This window comes from Natrix helvetica (assembly GCF_964273705.1).
Source record: "Natrix helvetica genome assembly, chromosome: 6".
Taxonomy (NCBI): domain Eukaryota; kingdom Metazoa; phylum Chordata; class Lepidosauria; order Squamata; family Natricidae; genus Natrix; species Natrix helvetica.
The window spans coordinates 47,319,310-47,338,036 of record NC_138553.1 but is presented as its reverse complement, the minus strand read 5'-3'; the positions used below and the strand labels follow the sequence as shown (position 1 = coordinate 47,338,036).

General features: G+C 33.8%; 1 protein-coding gene across 5 annotated transcripts in view; it reads right to left on the bottom strand.

The window, feature by feature from the left end:
• The window catches only part of MDM1 (Mdm1 nuclear protein), a 38,873-nt gene that overhangs the window by 11,869 nt on the left and 8,277 nt on the right, over positions 1-18,727 (bottom strand). For 4 of the 5 annotated variants that reach the window (XM_081958275.1, XM_081958278.1, XM_081958277.1 and 1 more), the window contains exons 4-14: positions 18,201-18,335; positions 17,547-17,723; positions 15,560-15,678; positions 15,262-15,361; positions 13,076-13,114; positions 12,578-12,753; positions 11,515-11,787; positions 9,785-9,909; positions 9,301-9,434; positions 5,950-6,196; positions 5,261-5,329 (exon numbers count right to left, since the gene is read on the bottom strand). In XM_081958275.1, coding sequence (XP_081814401.1) covers positions 5,261-5,329; positions 5,950-6,196; positions 9,301-9,434; positions 9,785-9,909; positions 11,515-11,787; positions 12,578-12,753; positions 13,076-13,114; positions 15,262-15,361; positions 15,560-15,678; positions 17,547-17,723; positions 18,201-18,335 — 1,594 coding nt within the window. The remainder of the gene's footprint in view (positions 1-5,260; positions 5,330-5,949; positions 6,197-9,300; positions 9,435-9,784; positions 9,910-11,514; positions 11,788-12,577; positions 12,754-13,075; positions 13,115-15,261; positions 15,362-15,559; positions 15,679-17,546; positions 17,724-18,200; positions 18,336-18,727) is intronic. The other variant, XM_081958276.1, reaches the window with a different exon arrangement.

The following is an 18,727-nucleotide window of genomic DNA, read 5'->3' as shown; positions in this document are numbered from 1 at the left end:
TGGAGATGGAAAGAGTGGAACAAGGAAAGGGAAGATAGATGGAAAGGTGCTTTACTCCAGATTTCAAGTTATAGAAGAAGAAAAAAGAGAAGAATTGATGGACTTAAGGAGAGAAACTTTGATAAAAACACTACTGATAACCAAAGATAAGGTGATTAAAGAAGCTGATGGAGGGTTTCGAGATTTTACAAGATATGTAACAAGCAAGAAGTTGCGAAGAGAAGTCCAAACGAATTTGATTAAGGAAATAACCAGAAGACTAATTCCACAAATGGCAAAAGAAATAGGACTACACTATTACTGGAGAGACACAGATTGAGATATGAAAATTAATAATAAAACACATTAAATTTAGTTAAAATTAGAGCACTATGTTAAAAATGTAGTGATATTGGATAAAGTTAGATAAATAATTGATAATGATAACAATATATATATATATGTATTGGTTTGATAAGAGGAAATTTGGTATAAATTTTAAATGGTGAAAAAAGGGGAAAAAGTAAGTTAAACTTAGTCAAACTATTGTTAAATAAATGACCGATAATGATAATAATGTAATAATTTGTATTGACATGATAAAAGGGAAATTGGATATAAATTGTAAACAATGATTTTAAAAAAGAGGTCTAAAATTTTTGTTATTAAACGTAATTAATTTTTATTTTGAATGTGTTATAAAGATATGTGGCTGGATGATATTGAAAATAGATAAGGGAATGCCATTATGTGGTTTTGTTTTAAATTTTGGAATGCTTGTTATAAAGGGACGTTAAAACAACTATAGTCATATGAAGGATGAGGTATGATCATAGCAATATATATAAATATATTTGATGTAAAATATATAACGATATGAATCATAGGTGATGACTGTGGAAGGGATGCACGAAAGTTCTTTGTAACCAATTGACACACTTTCTACAATTTGTAATGGAAGATGATTTTAAATTGTTTGTTTGCGTTTATTCAAAAAATTTTATATATGTGTCTGTGTGTGTGTGTTTGTGTTACAACCCCTGGTATGCCCAAAGGGGCTGTAACACAAACACATACCTATTTCCCTGGCTTAGCTGGTAAAAGGAGGAGAGCCTGTGGTGTAGTGGCTAACAAATCTGCCTAATATGTAACACATCCCAGGTTCAAATCCCAGTAAGGGTATGGCTAGCTGATGAGAGCTAAATAGCTTGAAATGGATCCATACTAGTCTCCCTTTATTTATTTATCAGCACAAATACAACACAAATATATATAAAGAAATGGTGCAAGAATTAAATTTAAGGGATGCATGGAGACAGAAAAATAAATTTAAAAAAAGACAGTACACTTTTTCCCCATCTGCACAATTCGTGGTCGCGAATCAATATGGAATGGATGAACCCAGAATTGATTAATAACATAGAAGATATAGAGATTTCACCAAATACATGGGCAGACAATAATCCACTAAAGGTAAAATGGAAAGGTCAGAGGAAAAAATTCAGATGGATGCTAAATCAGATCATTGTAAAAGAAAAATCATATATACAAATGATGGATAAGGAATTAGATATTTTCTTTAAGGAAAACAAGAAAGATCAAACAACACCACAAAACCTATGGGATACCACAAAAGCCTATGTGCGAGGTATAACAATAGCATATACGGCAAGGAGAAATAAGGAAAAAAGGAAACAGCAAACATTATTACAGGAGAAGCTTAAAGAGTTGGAGACCGTATTGCAGAAAGAACCACAAAATATTAAAATCAAAGGAGAGATTTGGTGAAACACAAAATCAATCTAACACTTCAAGAAGAAATGCCATGTAATATAAAAATGGCGAAACAAAACTATTTCAAAAAAGCAAATAAACCAGGTAGATGGCTGGCCCACAAATTGAAGAAAGAAAAAAACAAAAAACTAATACAGCAATTACAGGACGAACACAGGAATTTGTTCCATAAGACAGAAGAAAGAAAAAAGTATAATCCAAAACTTTTTGCAAACTCTATACAGTCAGGAAAACATCTCAGAAAAAGAAACCCAAAATTATTTACAACAGAGAAACCTACCAAGTATTTCAGAGGAAGCAAGAGAAATGCTAAATGAGAAAATAACTCTAAGAGAGATAAAGGAGGCAATTAAGAAACAAACAAAAAAGCTGCTAAATGCTGACTATAAAATATTTATGACGATCATTGCAGAAAGACTTAAAAAAATATTAAACAACAATTATTCATTCAGATCAAAACGGATTCCTACCCAAGAGACAATTAAGAAATAATACAACAATTATAATGAATGTATTAGAATACTATGAAGCTCATCCAGAAAAACAATTAGCATTAGTATTGGTAGATGCGCAAAAAGCTTTTGATAATTTAAATTGGCAGTTTCTTATCACACAATTAGCTATTATGAAATTTGGAGAAAAATTTATTAGAATGATTAAGACAATATATTCAAACCAGGCAGCTAAAATAATGGTAAATGGAGATCTAACAGACAAAGTCAATATAAATAAAGGAGTCAGACAAGGATTCCCACTATGCTCTCTTCTATTTATCCTCTCATTGGAGGTTTTACTAACACAGATTAGGGAAAAAGAGGAAATAAAAGGGTTAAAAAAAGAAGAATACAAAACTCGCATTTGCGGATGATATAGTTTTTATAATAGAAGACCCCCATTGAAACAGGGAAATAATTAATTCAAGAAGTAGAGGAATTTGGTAAAGTTGCAGGCTTAAAAATAAATAAAAATAAAACAAAGATAATTACTAAAAATCTTACACAAAGGCAAAATGTGGAATTAGAGTATTGGAAATTGCAAATACTGTATTTTTCAGAGTATAAGACGTACCTTTTTGCCTCAAAAAAGAGGCTGAAAATCTGGGTGCGACTTATACATCGAATATAGCATTTTTTGGCTCCCTTCACCAAAATGGTCGTGCATAACCTTATGGAGGCTTTCAGAGAGCTCCTGGGGAGGGCAGAAATGAGAAAAAAACAGGCTGTTTTATGGCCCCCCCCAGCAGCACTCTATAACCTTCCTAAAGGCTATGAATGCAATTTTTTTGACAAAAAACGGGTCTGTTTTCGCAAAAAACAGACTGTTTTTTGCTGCCCCCCCCCAGGAGCACTCTGCAAGCCCCCCAAAAGCTTTTAATGCCTTTTAAAAAAAACAGGCCCATTTTTGTGAAAAACAGGCCGTTTTTGGGAGGTTTGCAGAGTGCAAACACTTTTTTTTCCCTTTCCGAAAGCTCTTTAGTTAGAGTGGTTGATGAGAATTACATTGATCAAGTGCTGTGCCAGCAGAAACAAAGTCTTAGGTGCTACAGATTGTCAGCGATTTCCTTCTCCAGCACATGGATAAATACACCTGGAAACATCTACCTACCTAGCCTCTCTCTCTCTCTCTCTGTCTCCCCCTCCCTCCCCCCATCCACTTACCTACTTTTTTTAAAAAATTGCCCCTTCAAAACCTTGGTGCGTCTTATACTCAGGTGCATCTTATACTCCAAAAATACGGTAGTTAAAAAGGTAAAATGTCTTGGAAACTTGCTAACTGCTAAATGTTCTACCATAAAGGAAGACAATTATGCAAAATTATTACAACAAATACGAAAGGACTTGGAAAATTGCGCTAAATTACAATTATCGTTGATTGGAAGAATTGCGACCATAAAAATGAATATCCTATCAAAAATTTTATTTCTATTCCAAACTGTACCAGTAAAATTAGGGAAAAATGTTTTTGTGGAACTAAATAAAATAATTTTACATTTTATTTGGTTGGGGGGAAAAGCTAGGATAAAATTAAAATTACTACAAAATCAAAGGAGGATTTGGCCTCACAGATTGGGAGCTTTATATCAGGCAGCAGCGGTAACATGGCTCAAAGAATGGATAGTACTTCAAAATAAAAGAATATTGACGATAGAGGGTCATGATTTACAGCTGGGCTGGCATGCTTTTATCTGGGAGGGAAAGAGCAAAGCCCATAAATACTTCCAGAGACATCGGGTAAGAAGAGCCTTACTAGAAATATGGATGAAAATCAAAAGAAACTTCTACACAAAAATTTCCAGATGGATATCAGCCGTGGAAGCAATTATATACCCCAATGTAATAGATTTCAATAGGATATTGACATATAAAGAGTTATTAGTTGGGCAAGAAAACTTAAAACAAATCAGGAGTTAAAATTACAGGGAATTGAATTAGGCTGGTGGCCGAACCTACAAATTCAAACAAGATACAAAAAGCACTCAGAACAGTACGGATTTCAAAACGAACAACCAGAATTGGACAAAATTCTTGAAGGAATTTTGGAACAGAAAGAACAGGAACAGAAGAAAAAGTGAGTACAAAAACATACAATTGTCTCTTAAAATTCAAAATGGAGGAGGAAACCATGAAGGAAACAATGATAATTTGGGCTAAAAACTTCGGGTATAATATTGAATTGGAGCATTGGGAAAAAGTATGGAGAAAAAATTATAAATTGACAATGTCGGGATCCTATAAGGAAAACATTTACAAAATGTTTTATAGGTAGCATTTACCCCGGGCGAGATTGGCCAAAATGTTCCCAAATAAATCTCCAAACTGTTGAAAATGTAACCACCAACAGGGGACCATCTATCATATGTGGTGGATGTATCCGAAAGCCAAAGAATTCAAAAATGGTTAGAAGAAATAATAGAACAAAAAAATTGACATGAACCCTGAGCTATTTCTTCTAGGAATAATAAAAAAATATAAGTAAGGATATCCAATATTTAATGCTTCATACAATCACTGCTGCCAGAATTTCATATGCCCAAAGTTGGAAACTAAAAACCATTTCACCAAATGCAGAAACCATAAAAAAGGTGTTAGAATGCTCAGAAATGGACAAACTAACGATGGAACTAAGAGATAGAGAGGAAACAGAGTGCTACAAGATATGGAACAGATGGTATAACTGGCTTGAAAAGAGATGTAAAATCAATGCATAAGGAACACATAGCAAACAAAATAAAAAAGATGGCATATATTTAGAAAGCAATAGAGGTGGAAATATTGTATATAGATAAATATATTGCAAAAATGAGAAAGTATGAAACAAAGAAGAATATGTATAAAATAACAGAATGGAAAATGGAAAACCTGAAATCAGAAAAAAGAAATACCAATAACAGAAAGCTGTAAAAGTGTAATTGTGAATTAATGTTTGGAAAACGTCAAATAAAAAAAATTAAAATACACCAAAAAAAATCTGAAATTTATTAACCAACCTTCATCATGATAGTTTCGCTCCTGAAGGGGTAACTGTAACCAGCTCCTTTTAGGACTTGCAATATTGCCTATTAGAAAAAGTATAATTTACTGCATTATATCAATTCAGAAATACATTATTTTGTAAAAGGAAATTAAATTAAAATGTTATCTAAATGAGAATGCGCTTTTTATAGCAAATTTTGATTCAATGTTATACAATATATATATTATAGCACATAGGGATGACAGAATAATATACAGTATATTTTCAGAATAGGTTGTTTAAAGAAAACATTGTCAGCTGTTTAGTAAAAAAAGAGTTATGAAATCACTCCAAAACAGATCCAGTTTGGATCATACCTTGATATGCCACATATTTCCTAAACCTGACCGCAACAAGTTGCTCTAAGATTTATGAAAGTTCAGCACAACTGGAAGACACTACACTGAGTAAACAAGTCAACATAGCTGCAAGCATTTATCTCAACCTAAAACCAACAGTAAGTAACTTTCTGACTAAGTAAGTGATATTCTTCTTTTGATCATTATTCTTCAAAGGATAATCACACTATCAAGTTCTATTGGATGCAAACCTATATTTCAATTTACTGCAATTTGAGTATTGGTTAGTGTTATTACAACAAAATACTAAAGTTATTTTAAATAGATAGGTCAATCTATATAAAGATGTATGATGCAAACTAACCATTATGCTGAAACTCTGGATCCCGGAGACTTCCTTGAATGCGACACAATGGACTCCAATAGGGTACAGTAGAACCCTTAGCCAGCTTTGTTTCTGAAACTGTAGGCATCTGCTCTGAATGCATTAATGTTGCACGGTTTCTTGTACCAGAAGTATCTTGATTGGAATACTGATCCGTTCGTAGAGGCAAAGGGTCCAAAGTTTTCAGCCCTGCAGCTGAAGAATTAATCACAGTTTTTTCTTCATCCTAAAATGCCAAAACAAATGTTCTCATTGTAAATAATTCTGTTATTTGCTATGATCCCTAATGTTGTTAACAAAAAACCCAAAGGTTTTTTAAAACCCCATAGTAACAACCGGCATTTAAACAAGTGAAAATGGTTTAGTCATTAAATGAAAGCAATCAGCCATGCTTCTGTTTTGTATGTCTTATCAGTAATTCAAAGATATGTGCAAAACCTTTTTGATTCTAAACATGAAATACCTCATCCCAAATTTGAAATGTTTGAAGCTAAAAATACTCCATTTCAAATTCAAAATGGTCTGATCTGAATTTGAAATATCTATTCTAATTTTAGCAAAAGCTTTACAAGCTTTGAGACAACCACATTTTGTGCTCAAAACAGCTATTTTGAAACCTTCAATCATAAAAACAGCATTAGAATACTTCTGGTAAGGTTGAAATACATTACTTCCAAATTTGAAATAAAGGCATTCACAAGGCATTGTGAATCTGGAAAGTTTTCCAATCTCTAATACAACTTGTTAAAAAGCTTTGTTATTTCATCTATTTACTATTAGGTGCCTTGCAACAACTGCTTTTTTATGTAGAGATTTCAAAAATCCTGCATGTGTGCTATAATTTATATAGTAAATAAATATATAATTGTATTACATATAATTTTTCAGTGTATGAATATGTAATTACTAGCTCCAATTCTACCCAATTACCTAAAAAAATTATGGATCTTGCAATGAGGGTCCATGCAGTAAACACAGCAGACAGAACTTAGTTTGCTGAAGACAGCTTTCCAGGACTGGCTGGGGAGAAGGCACTAGGACAGAACAGGTGGAGGAAACCTATATTCTGATGTTGATGAGAAGAATGTTGATGCCTGCAGAGTATGGAGATCACAGTGGCATAGGATTCCATCCCACTGCCTCCTCCCTGCCTTTGGCAGATGAAGCTACACTGCCCTGCTGCAATTGCTGCACATGTTCCAGATCTGTGCGCTCACCAAGCGCTTTGAAATCCAGACCAGCAATAGAAAAAGACAACAAAAGTTAGGGAAGAGAGGGGAGGGGGGAAAGGCAAGATGGGGAAGAGATAAGCAGGTGGGAGAATAGGCACCAGAATGTGACCATGGGATGCTGCATCTGGTTATACATGCAGGCCAGTTGCAAATGCCCAAATTTTGATCATGTGACCAGGGGGGCACTGCAACAGCCAGAACCTCAAGGGCCAGCCGTAATTACCTTTCATTCAGCACCACTGTAACTTTGAACGGTCACTGAACAAATAGTCATAACCAAGGACTACCTGTAATCTCCAAACAGAATGAAAAAGGTGACTCAAGCAAAAAGGACATGAAAACCTCTAAAAACAAAGTGAAAAGAATGATGCTCGTTGGAAAAACAAATAAGGATGCCTAGTAGAATTATGAAGTTAAAGAAATTTTGCATGAGAATAAAATGCATATAAAAGACTTGGTCCTTCAAAAAATAAGCATAAGATAAAGATATTACATAATGTGCACACAGACCAAAATTAGTTGCAAAGAATGCAGTAAAGAAAGCAAAGAACAATTAAGGTTAAAAAAGACATTAAAAATGTAGAGTAATTTTTAAAACTGTTTAGGCGGCTATGAAAAGGATCCTCCAGGAACAAGACTGAGTTAATAATAAGTTAAAAAAAGCATGCTAAGCATGGCTTTTTGAATTCTTTACAGCTCCTTTACCAGAAATGACCACAGAAACTGTGTTTTCTTCTATGTAATTAAATACAATATTGCTCTCTGTGTCAGATTTTTCCTCCTCATGGTCCACCCTGAATCATTGATTAGAGGCAGAATGGAGGGGTCAGCAGCTTTCTCCTACAGTGATATATTGGAGACTTTTTTCCTGCAGCATTTTTTTCATCAGCTGCAAAGTTTTTTTAAAAAAAAATTAAATTTTTTTTTGCCACCACCTCCATTTATACCAAATTTCGTTCTTTTCTATTCAGTTTTAGACAGTTATTTTGCTGCAGAAGTACATTGTCACCCTGGATGATTTATCAATAAAGACATAAAGTATAAATGTACAAATGTTTGTAGTGACGTTAGAGGAATTTTGTTCGGGAATGTGAAAATCCATGTACTTTTTTATAGAGATGATTCCATGTTATTAATTGAGAACCTGAATGATTTATTCAGTATGTTGTATAACACAACAAGTTTACATTTGAAAAGTAATTTATCAAGATAATTAACACAGAAAATGGAGCCAATAAGTGCAAGTGATAAATGATAAAACCAAGCTGTGGATCAATTTATGTAAGTTGAGAAAGTAAAGAAAGAGAAAGTAAATGTCTATCAAATTATACAACCAGTATGTGGAAGAAGAATAAATAGATTAACAGCCAGGGTAAAATTCAGAAGGTCATAGTTGCAAAGAGCGAAATTGTCAAAACGAAAGAGGTGAGATATTGAAGAATAAAAGCCAAAATATAAATTGATACAAAAGTCTGAGGAAAGCAAGAATGGTTTGCCAAGATTAAAAAAAACAAGACTTATGATAAAAGATATTGGAGTAAACGTACAAATTATTCCCTAAATCATTTTTACATATCACAAATTCTAATCAATTAAGTCAAATTTAAAACAGGAAATAAACTATTACAGATTTCATTATAGCCATATATAATTTCCCCAATGCTACAGGTAATCCTTGACTTACAACTTGGTATTTAATAACAGTTTGGAGTTATGATGGCCTTGGAAAGGGTGCTCCATAAAGCACATCCAGCCACTATCCCTACAGTGGTCTCAACTGCATTTTAGGCACTTGGCAACCAGCTCACATTAACAACTGGTTGCAGCATCTTACAATCACAAAACTGAAATGTGCTACCTTTTTTGTCAGTTTGTGGCAAAAAAAACCCACTTATTGAGTGATTCACTTAATGACTGCCATAAAATCTATGGTAAAATCAGTCATCATATGGGTGCTTTGACTTACAATCATCGTCAAGAACTACCTGTACTACTTTACAGTTTCTTATTTGACAAAATTATAATTTCCTTTGTAAAATATATTTTATAGCAAGCAAAAAAGACATTACAAATTTTTCTGACAGCAATTATACCTTACCCTGTTAGTTTTTCCTACTATTCGTTCTCTTGAAACTTGACTATTTGCCAAAGACTGCTTTTCTGAAGATTCCTTTTCTATTTGCAGTAAGGATGAATTCTTCCCTTTCTGAGGAGATACTAAAACAGCACCTCCTAAAATAAAAATGAACAATATGGTTGCTAACTGTGGCTATTATATTATCTCCAATTTCTAAGAGACTATACCACTTGCATATACAGTAGATGTATAGAAATCTAAAAGGGAGGCTACTAAATCATATTCTGCTTGTAGATTTCCCAGGAGCACCTAGGTAGTCACTGCTGAGTGTGAAGAAGATAACTTTGACTTCCTTATTTTCTACATTCACATTGGAGAATGGCTTTAATCAATTCATCATCACAATTTATGCTGTTATTAAAATTAATTTAACATAAAATGAATTATTAGGGTGCATGTTAATTTATATTTTGGGAAGTTAAATAAAAACTACCAGTCTTTTTACCTGCAGCTGGGGTTGTCAGATCATGATGTGTTCTTTGGATTCCACCAAGCGTTCTAAGTTGTGGAGTTGGAAGCCTACCATGTGTTCTTAAAGATTCTGAAGAATCTGCCCTGCCTCCTGGAGAACTTACATTTTCCAAGGGAAAATAAATACAAAATGTGAAAAAATATAATTATCCAATGAACAATTATTTACAATCCAGAGTCAGCATTAGAAGTTCTAAGTTTTGAATTATTTGAGTCACAAACAAGATACCACAACAGAGCTTCCAAGTTATTATCCCCAATCTCTGAATTCTGCTTCTTTTTTGAATTTGTAATTGTTGTTGAAGATTATTTGGGATTTTGTTATAAAATCTAGAGTAAATTTTGTCTTTCAATCAAAATAATTACAGATCAATTTTCAATAATTGGTCTTGTCATTTTTAAACCCTGCTTTCTCCTTTGTTACATTTGAAGAATACAACTGCAATCATTTTTGCACTGTTACTTTACTGTCCTACAAATGCTTATTAAATGTTATCCCAGACAATAATTTTCAAATGATACATTTATCTTAATATTTATGAAATAATGATTATGCATTTTTTCTTCATGTTTAAACAGATGTTACTTTAAAAAAACATTGGATTAAGTTAGTGAATCATCTTTAATTTTGGTAAGTCATTATTTATAGCTGCATTCAAATCAGAAAAAGGTTGCTTTATCAAGCTTTGATAATCAGAATTAGAACTGGCAATATATGAATGGGAGTGCTATTTGAACATTTTTAAGGTATATTACCTGTTAGAATTTGTATATACAAATTCTAGCTCAAGTTATTTACCATAATACATCTAATCTTATTTGCATCAATGCATCAGAACTCCCCATTAATGATGAGGTTAACATTGCTCTAGCTACTGCGTTTCCCAAAAAATAAGACCTACCCTGAAAATAAGCCTTAACCTGATTGTTTAGTAAGCCATGCCCCAAAATAAGCCCTAATGAAAGGAGTGGGCGTGGTCAGCAAAGGAGGCAGTGAGCGCCCACAAGCTGATGGTGTCTGGCAGTAGTAGCAGCAGCCCACACAGCACAGGTGAACTGGTTCTCTTTCCAAGCAGCAGGCGGAGGCAGAGACAGGGTGAGGCATGTGATCTGGATGCACTATGTGGGCCATGGGAAAGTTGAGAGTCAGTGGGCCAGAGCAGGCAGCCAACCATGGGAGGCTCCTCTTCACACCTCTCAGCTTGCCTGCGACCCTCGTGGCATGTGGGAATTGCCTACCTTCCACCCTGCGCCTCTGCCTCTGTCTGCCGCCAGTGCTGCTGCACGAAGATGAGCCTCCCATGGCCGGCCACCTGCTCTGGCCCACCAATTCTCAACTTTCCTGCAGCGTGCGCAGCATGTCCAAATCGCCTGCCTCCCCTCCCCATCTGCTGCTTGGGCAGGGGAACAAGTCACCACTGTGTAGGCTGTACAGCCGGAGTGCATCAACCAAGGGACCGTCTGCAGCTGCTGTTGGAAACCGTCAGTCCCCACACGGTTACCACCTCGTGTGTGCCAGGGGATGATGCACCTAACCGAGCTGATCACCCTGAAAGCATGTTTCCCCAAAAATAAGCCCTAGCGCTTATTTTGGAGCCCCCCCCCAAATATGACCGGGTCTTATTTTTGGGGAAATATGGGTAAGAGATGTTCAATCATAGCACCATAACTCCAAACAGGAAAAATAATATTTCAAATATTTACTTTTGCTGATTGTTTATACTGGCATTGTTGACATTTCCCCCCACTTCTTTAACTTCACCAATTTCTTGCTTATCTTCTTCTTCTTTGCATTCTCTTAATATAGGCGACATATTTTCTTGTTGCTCATCATCATGTGATTCATCCCAAACTAAACGCCGCTTGACAGGAATAATAGAAGCATCTGATACACCTAAATTCCCAACGTTATTTTGTTGCAACTGTGCAGGTTGTGCCAAAATTTTAGGACCTGAAGATAGTTTGTTTTCAGGGATCCTAAATATAGAATAACAATTTATTAAATGTAAGATTTAGTAGCCATTTATATATTGTAAGAAATATTTGGGACCTTCCTCAATGATATGACTGATGATAGTTATATCAACTTAAATACATTTATGTTTCAATTATACTCATCTGCAAATTTAGTAATCAAGCAATCCAAATGAGGAGGACCTAAGAATTATACAACTACCGGTAGCTCTCTGTGACAGTAGAGGCTTGAATTGAAAATCAAGAATAGGTCTCCACGTCACATGGAAACCAGATTTTCAAAGGAGTTTGGCAATATATGCTAGCAATCTGCTAAATAAAGGAGAAGTGGAAATTACTGTGAATAATTACTGTGAAATTATTATACTAAGCAATATTGTGCTTGACAATCTTTGTTAATATCTAAAATCTCTTTGAATTCTCTGTATGCATACTGTACATGTAAATGCACACATAAATACAGTACTCAATGACCTTCTCTATTTTACATATTCTTAATCAAATTTACTTGTGAAAGAAATGTGCAAAAGTCAGGAAATATTTAATAATATGCTCATATTGTGGTTAAATGTTTTTGGATGTAGCATGAATCTTAAATGATTTCATGGATATATTAATGCAGTAGATGATTGATATACCATCTTTCTTTCAAGATACCTTTTAAAAAATTTTGCTAAGGGATTGTCTGGAGGTTTTCCAACTAAATATTAACCAGGCCCAGCCCTGTTTAATTTTCTATCCCAAAATACCACATTTTAAAAACACAATCTTCTTCCATGTCTAATTTTTTTACCCTGCTAAGTCAAGTGCTCTGATATTGTTGCTCATGGTTTCTTCCACAGTGGATTCAGAGGACAAATCCCAGAGTCTATTGTTATCTGACAGGATTTGATTTAAATGATCTCTGGAAAAGTGGGTTCCTTGTATCCTCTTCTTATAAGCTTCTGCTTTCTCTCGAAGTTCTTTCACCTGGATATGAAGATTTCACACTGTTATTGATGGAAGGTTTTTTTTGTCAACTTTGCTGGCTAAGTAACAGCCACCAACAGCACAGAACAGCATGTCACAGACAATGCACAAACATTGCAGCACAAATATCAAAGGAAAAGATATTTTTAAAGAATGCTTCTTTTAAGCAGTCATGCCAAAGATCACTGGTCAGTAAAGCATCACTTACTCAGCAAGCATCAAAAGGACTCCAACTATGCATATGCTTAATATAACAATAGTTTTTTTACTATTCATAAATTTTATAATTTCTCCAAACATAAAAAACTTAGACATGACCAACCTCCACATACCACATGGTATTTAGAGTGTTTTGAGAACCCTGAGGAGAGGAATACAAAAATAAACAATATTTATTACTAATTTTGTATTAATATTACAAATGTACTTCAAAAACTAAAATGATATCTTCCATTCTTCTATGACTATGCTATATTCTCCTGCCTCCTAGAGTTCATACTACAGAAGTGTAATTTAACTTCCTTAAAAATACAGCATATCTAATGAACAGTATTACTCCAATCCACAAGATTGAATAAATACTCGACAATCGTAAAATGATGCATAGTACATTTTCTGAACTAATAATGAACAGCAACAACTGATCTCCATTTTTACATGTATATTGTTATTTATATAGCATCAGCCTACCAAATTAAATAAAAAGTTGCTCCTCTGTTACTGTTCCATACATTTCATTTTTACTAGGGAATACTTAGCCAAGGTAGGAGAAATTGAAGATTTCTGGATTTTGTTCTGTAGTTCTTTGTGATTTGTGAGGGAGTTCGAATTAGCTTCAGTGGTGGTTGTTTCACAACAGGCCACACCAATTTTATTATTTTATAACCTAGCATAACTGTTTCATCAAATTAAATTCTGTTTCACAATACCAAGGAGTACAAATAAAGCACTTCTTTTTAAACGATTAAATAAGCCCCATTCTTTGCAAGATTCAGACAGCTGTTTCAGAAGCTGCTGATGGTGGTTTCCTTTACATGTTCTCCTCAAAATGTGATGACACTTCTCATTTTTTTAAAAATTGCAAAAAGTACAGGGCTGTAACAGAAACAGAAACCAACAAATGTTCCAAGAGCATCAAAAAAAAGGAAAGCAGCAATATTAAGATTAGTTGTATGCCATTAAAGTATTTAGTGTCTCCTACCAATTTCCTATATCATTTTACAGATTTTACAATAAATGTTATATTAACTCAAAATAAACATTAATTATTTATAATTAAATAAGATTAATTATTTATGGTGGGAGAAGGAATTATCTTTCATTTATTGAAAAGGTTAGAAAGTTTTGAACACTGGGAACAAGCAACAAATGCACATTGCTTTAGAACCTGCTAGAAAGCTTGAATTCTGGGGGCTGTTAATTATCACTCTTTTCTTTACTGTCCAGTTATTTCATTGTCCACTTATTTCTTCCCCTTACTCTTTTTTTTAGTGGAGAGAGAGCGCACGGTGTGATGGCCTAGTGGTAAAGACACTCACCCCTCACTCTGAAGATTTAAAGTTCAATCCTAGATAACAGTAGATTTTTCTTTCCTTAATTAGTTTTCAATATTCAATTAATGTGAATTTATTTTTTATCTCATTCTGTCCTTTTTGTAGTATAGTTTTTACATAGGGGGAAATCTTCATAAATCGTTTAGCTGAAATTATTAACTCTAGGATGACATGTTAGAAAAGATCAGCATCAGATAGGATCTTTCTCTATGTTTAAATATTTATTTATTATCTTGTCTTTTTAGATCAAAATTATATTTTCAGTAAATACAAACCCTATCAACAAACCAGTTGATGAGAAAAATTTCAGAGAATTTGCAAAAGTCCGTAGTTTTATTTAGATTGCTCTAAAAGCTAATTATTTCCTCTATTCAATAACAAAGCAGAATGCCGAAGTTTAGGCACATAAAAAAAAGATTAAAGAGATGTAACACATGAAACTAATCTCTATTTTAGTCTTCTTGATTACAGAAATCCAATTCCAACTAATTCAGGAAACCCTCTGTAACTTTTAATGGACGAATATTTGAAAACAAAACTGCCTATTCAGTGAGTCCAATCTTGTTCTTTCTGCAGATATATGAAAGGTAAAATAAAATCAACATTACAAAAGCACATTTACCAATTAAAACAGAGCGAAAAGAGCTGCCTTGTAACATCAGACCTCAAATCAAATGAGGGAGATGTAATTATAGTAGAAAAGAAATTATTTGAAAGAATGAGTGCACAGAGAAATCAATTTCTGAGAAACAAGAGCAGAGATCCAAAATAGCAGCTGATTAAATGCAATACTGAAGTTCTACCATGTTTGGTAACAGCGTTCTATTCTACATTTTTCTGCCATATGATACTATTTATAAAATATACAATACCATATATTATAAGGACAACTTTCAAAAGATGAAGCAATATCAAAACTTTCAAATGATTTCCTTGGAAATAATCACATACTCACTTGATAGGGTATATTTTTTCTGACATGTACCCAGGCTCCTTGTTTATAAATGTATTGATTAGGAGACAAGAATTTTGATCTATATTCTGTATTCATTTTCCTATAAAAACACAGTGGAAAGTAAGAAGAATTAAATACTATGTACTTTGTAATTGTGTAGGGAAATAAGAATGCTAACCGAATAATCAGGAGATAACAAAACACTCCTACTCATTTTCAAAGTTGACTGTATTTAAACAACTATGTGTAGTGAAAAGAGAATTCAAGGCATTTTATATTCTGATATGCTTACACTTACTTAAAACGTCTATGTGAACACAGCAACTTCTGTTTTTGTTTTTCTTCTTTCTGCTTTGTTTCTAATTCATTTTGATTTGAATCTTCTGGTGTCTTTGAAGTAGTTTTACTTTTTTCATTCTAAAAAAAATACTTTATTGTTGATTGTATAAATTATAACATTAAAATATATACCGTATTTTTCAGAGCATAAGATGCACTGGAGTATACATTGCACCAAGATTTTGAAGAGGCAATTTTTTTAAAAAAAGTAGGTAGGTAGATAGAGGGATAGAGAGGGAGAGAAAGAGAAAAATACAGTAGGGAGGTAGGGAGAGAGAGAGTAGTTAGGTAGTAGGTAGATAAAGGGATAGCGAGAGAGAGAAAAATAGAGAGAGAGAGAGAGAGAGAAATAGAGAAATACAGTAGCTAGGTAGGGAGAGAGAGGGGGATGTAGGTAGGTAGAGGGATAGAGAGAAATAGAAAGAGAGAGAGAAATACAGTAGATAAATAGCGCGCGCAAGAGAGTAGGTAGGTGGGTAAGTAGATAGAGGGATACAGAGAGAGAGAGAGAGAGAGAGAAATACGGTAGGTAGGTAGGTAGGTAGGTAGGTAGGTAGGTAGGTAGGTAGGTAGATGTTTCCAGGTGTATTTATCCATGTGCTGGAGAAGAAATTGCTGACAATCTGCAGCACCTAAGACTTGTTTCTGCTGGCACAGCACTTGATCAATGTAATTCTCATCAATCACTCTAACTAAAGAGCTTTCTGAAAGGAAAAAAGAAAAAACTTTGCACTCTGCAAACCTCACAAAAAAGGCCCGTTTTTCACAAAAACAGGCCAATTTTTTTCCCAAAAAAGGCATGAATAGCCTTGGGAGGGCTTGCAGAGTGCTCGTCGGAGGGTGGGGGGCCCAAAAATGAGCAAAAAACAGCATGTTTTTTGCAAAAACGGGTGCGTCTTTTGTCAAAAAAAATTGCATGCAGAGTCTTATGGAGGCTTATAGAGTGCTGCTGGGGGCTGGAGGGGGGGCAAAAAAGGCTCATTTCTTTGCTCATTTCTGCCCTCCCCAGCCCCCAGGAGCTCTCTGAAAGCCTCCATAAGGCTATGCAGGGCTTCAAGAGGCAAAAAATGCTGTATTCGGTGTATAAGATGCACCCAGATTTTCAGTCTCTTTTTTGAGGAAAAAAGGTGCGTCTTATACTTTGAAAAATGCAGTAATTATATTTACTAAACATCTAACTTCTAAACACAATGATTAATCTTAATTTTATGAAGTATATAAATATTTTTAAATGTTTCCATTAGAACACTTACTGATTATAGTTCTTAGTATGATATTTGTGAACTTCCAAATCTCAATAATTGTCAAAAATAATTTGAATATACTATGTTGTTGGGAAAATGTATTTACATTTGATTGAAATGTAATCAGGAAACAGGCGTGGAAATAAATAGACATAAATAGAAAATATTAAGTACATAATGTTTTTCATATTACAGATAGTTCTCAACTTACACCACTTGTAAGTCACCATGTTACAATGGCACTGAAAAAAGTGACTGTTTTTCACACTTACTCACATTTTTGTTTACTTCATTGCCTTTTAGATTACTTAAGATATTATTCCCAATATTCTAGATCAACAAATTTGAGTGTTTTTATTCATATCTTCATGCCAAATCATCTACCATTATCTGTAAATATCTTTCATACCATGTTTTTAATTTTGACTTGATGGCATGAAGATTGAGCCTTAAATATATTTTGAAATGTTTGAATTAATATTTAAAATTTTAATGAATGAATAAGACCAAAAATATCAAGAACTTCAAAAAAGTATTTATGTGAATTTTTAAATGCATTAAAAAATGCATCATTTCTTTATATAGCGCAATCACCAGGACGAGAACATGAAATGAATCAACCAAATTAGAAATTCTAAGTATAGAAATTGCTAATTGAAAAGGGACATAATACTTTAATAGGTAATAAATCAAGTACAATACCTTTTCTTGAGAGGAAACGTCTACTGATTCAGACCTAGGACATTCACACTGTTCCAGAAAGCATTGTTTCAGTTGTTGTATAGGAGGTGAAGGTTTGAAATTCCTTTCATATTCAGTTTCAGGAATAATAACAGGAGACTTAAATGGAGGAATGGATTGACTTGATCTGTGAATAAACTTTGGTTTATAAAATACATTATTACATTATTTGTCACTGAAATTAAAGAGACTTAGTGATGTTTAATCTCTACTACATCATTGCACAGCAGAAAAGTCTTAATCAGGTGATATAGAATGATCCAGCCATTTAGTTACGGGCAATATTACACAAAATGTAACTGTTTATACTTGAGAAATCAGCTTAAAAAAAAGTTATACAGTATTTTGAACAAAACGGAGCATTTCATATGCAATGTAATACATCAAAAAACGCAATACAACAACAACAACAAAAATAACTGAAAAAAGCCCCAATGAAGCTATTAGCCTGCATAGTAAATCTGCACTGAACAAGAATCACAAAATAATTTTATTAAGACTACCTACGAAGGAAAAAGCCTCACGGAGCAAAACTGAGTTTATTTTTAAATTAAAATTTATAAAGTTGTGTGATACTTTTCAAGAATGAAAACACTTCTTAAAAGACTTAGTTACCTGATCTGCTGCAAGGACTGGAGAAAACTTCTGTGGGGTTTTCCAAACAAACTCTCTTTGATACTCAGAACTTCTAGGGAAGCTTCTTGATCGTGAAATATTCATGCCTGCTTTCCTCTGTAGAACCCTATTGAGCTGACAACCAATATTAACAATAAATTCAGAACGACATTTCTTTTTGTGGTCTAATATCAGAAGCTTTTATCATTATTAATACTAAAATGGACAACCCTGATAAAAGCAAAGTATATTATGACATTCTACAAGCTTTCTTATACACAAATATGGAACCATACTTTTTACATCCAAACCCTGTTACTGTTATCATTAGTGGTTAAAACTGCATTTGATTTAACATGATAGAAGCATTGGGAATATTTAGGCTCTCATATAAAGTAAGTGGCAATTTATTTACTTGAATAATGAAACCATATGTCTGTACAGGTAATCCTCAACTTACAACAGTTCATATAGCGACTGTTTGAAGTTACAATGGCACTAAAAAAGCTACTTATGACCATTTTCAC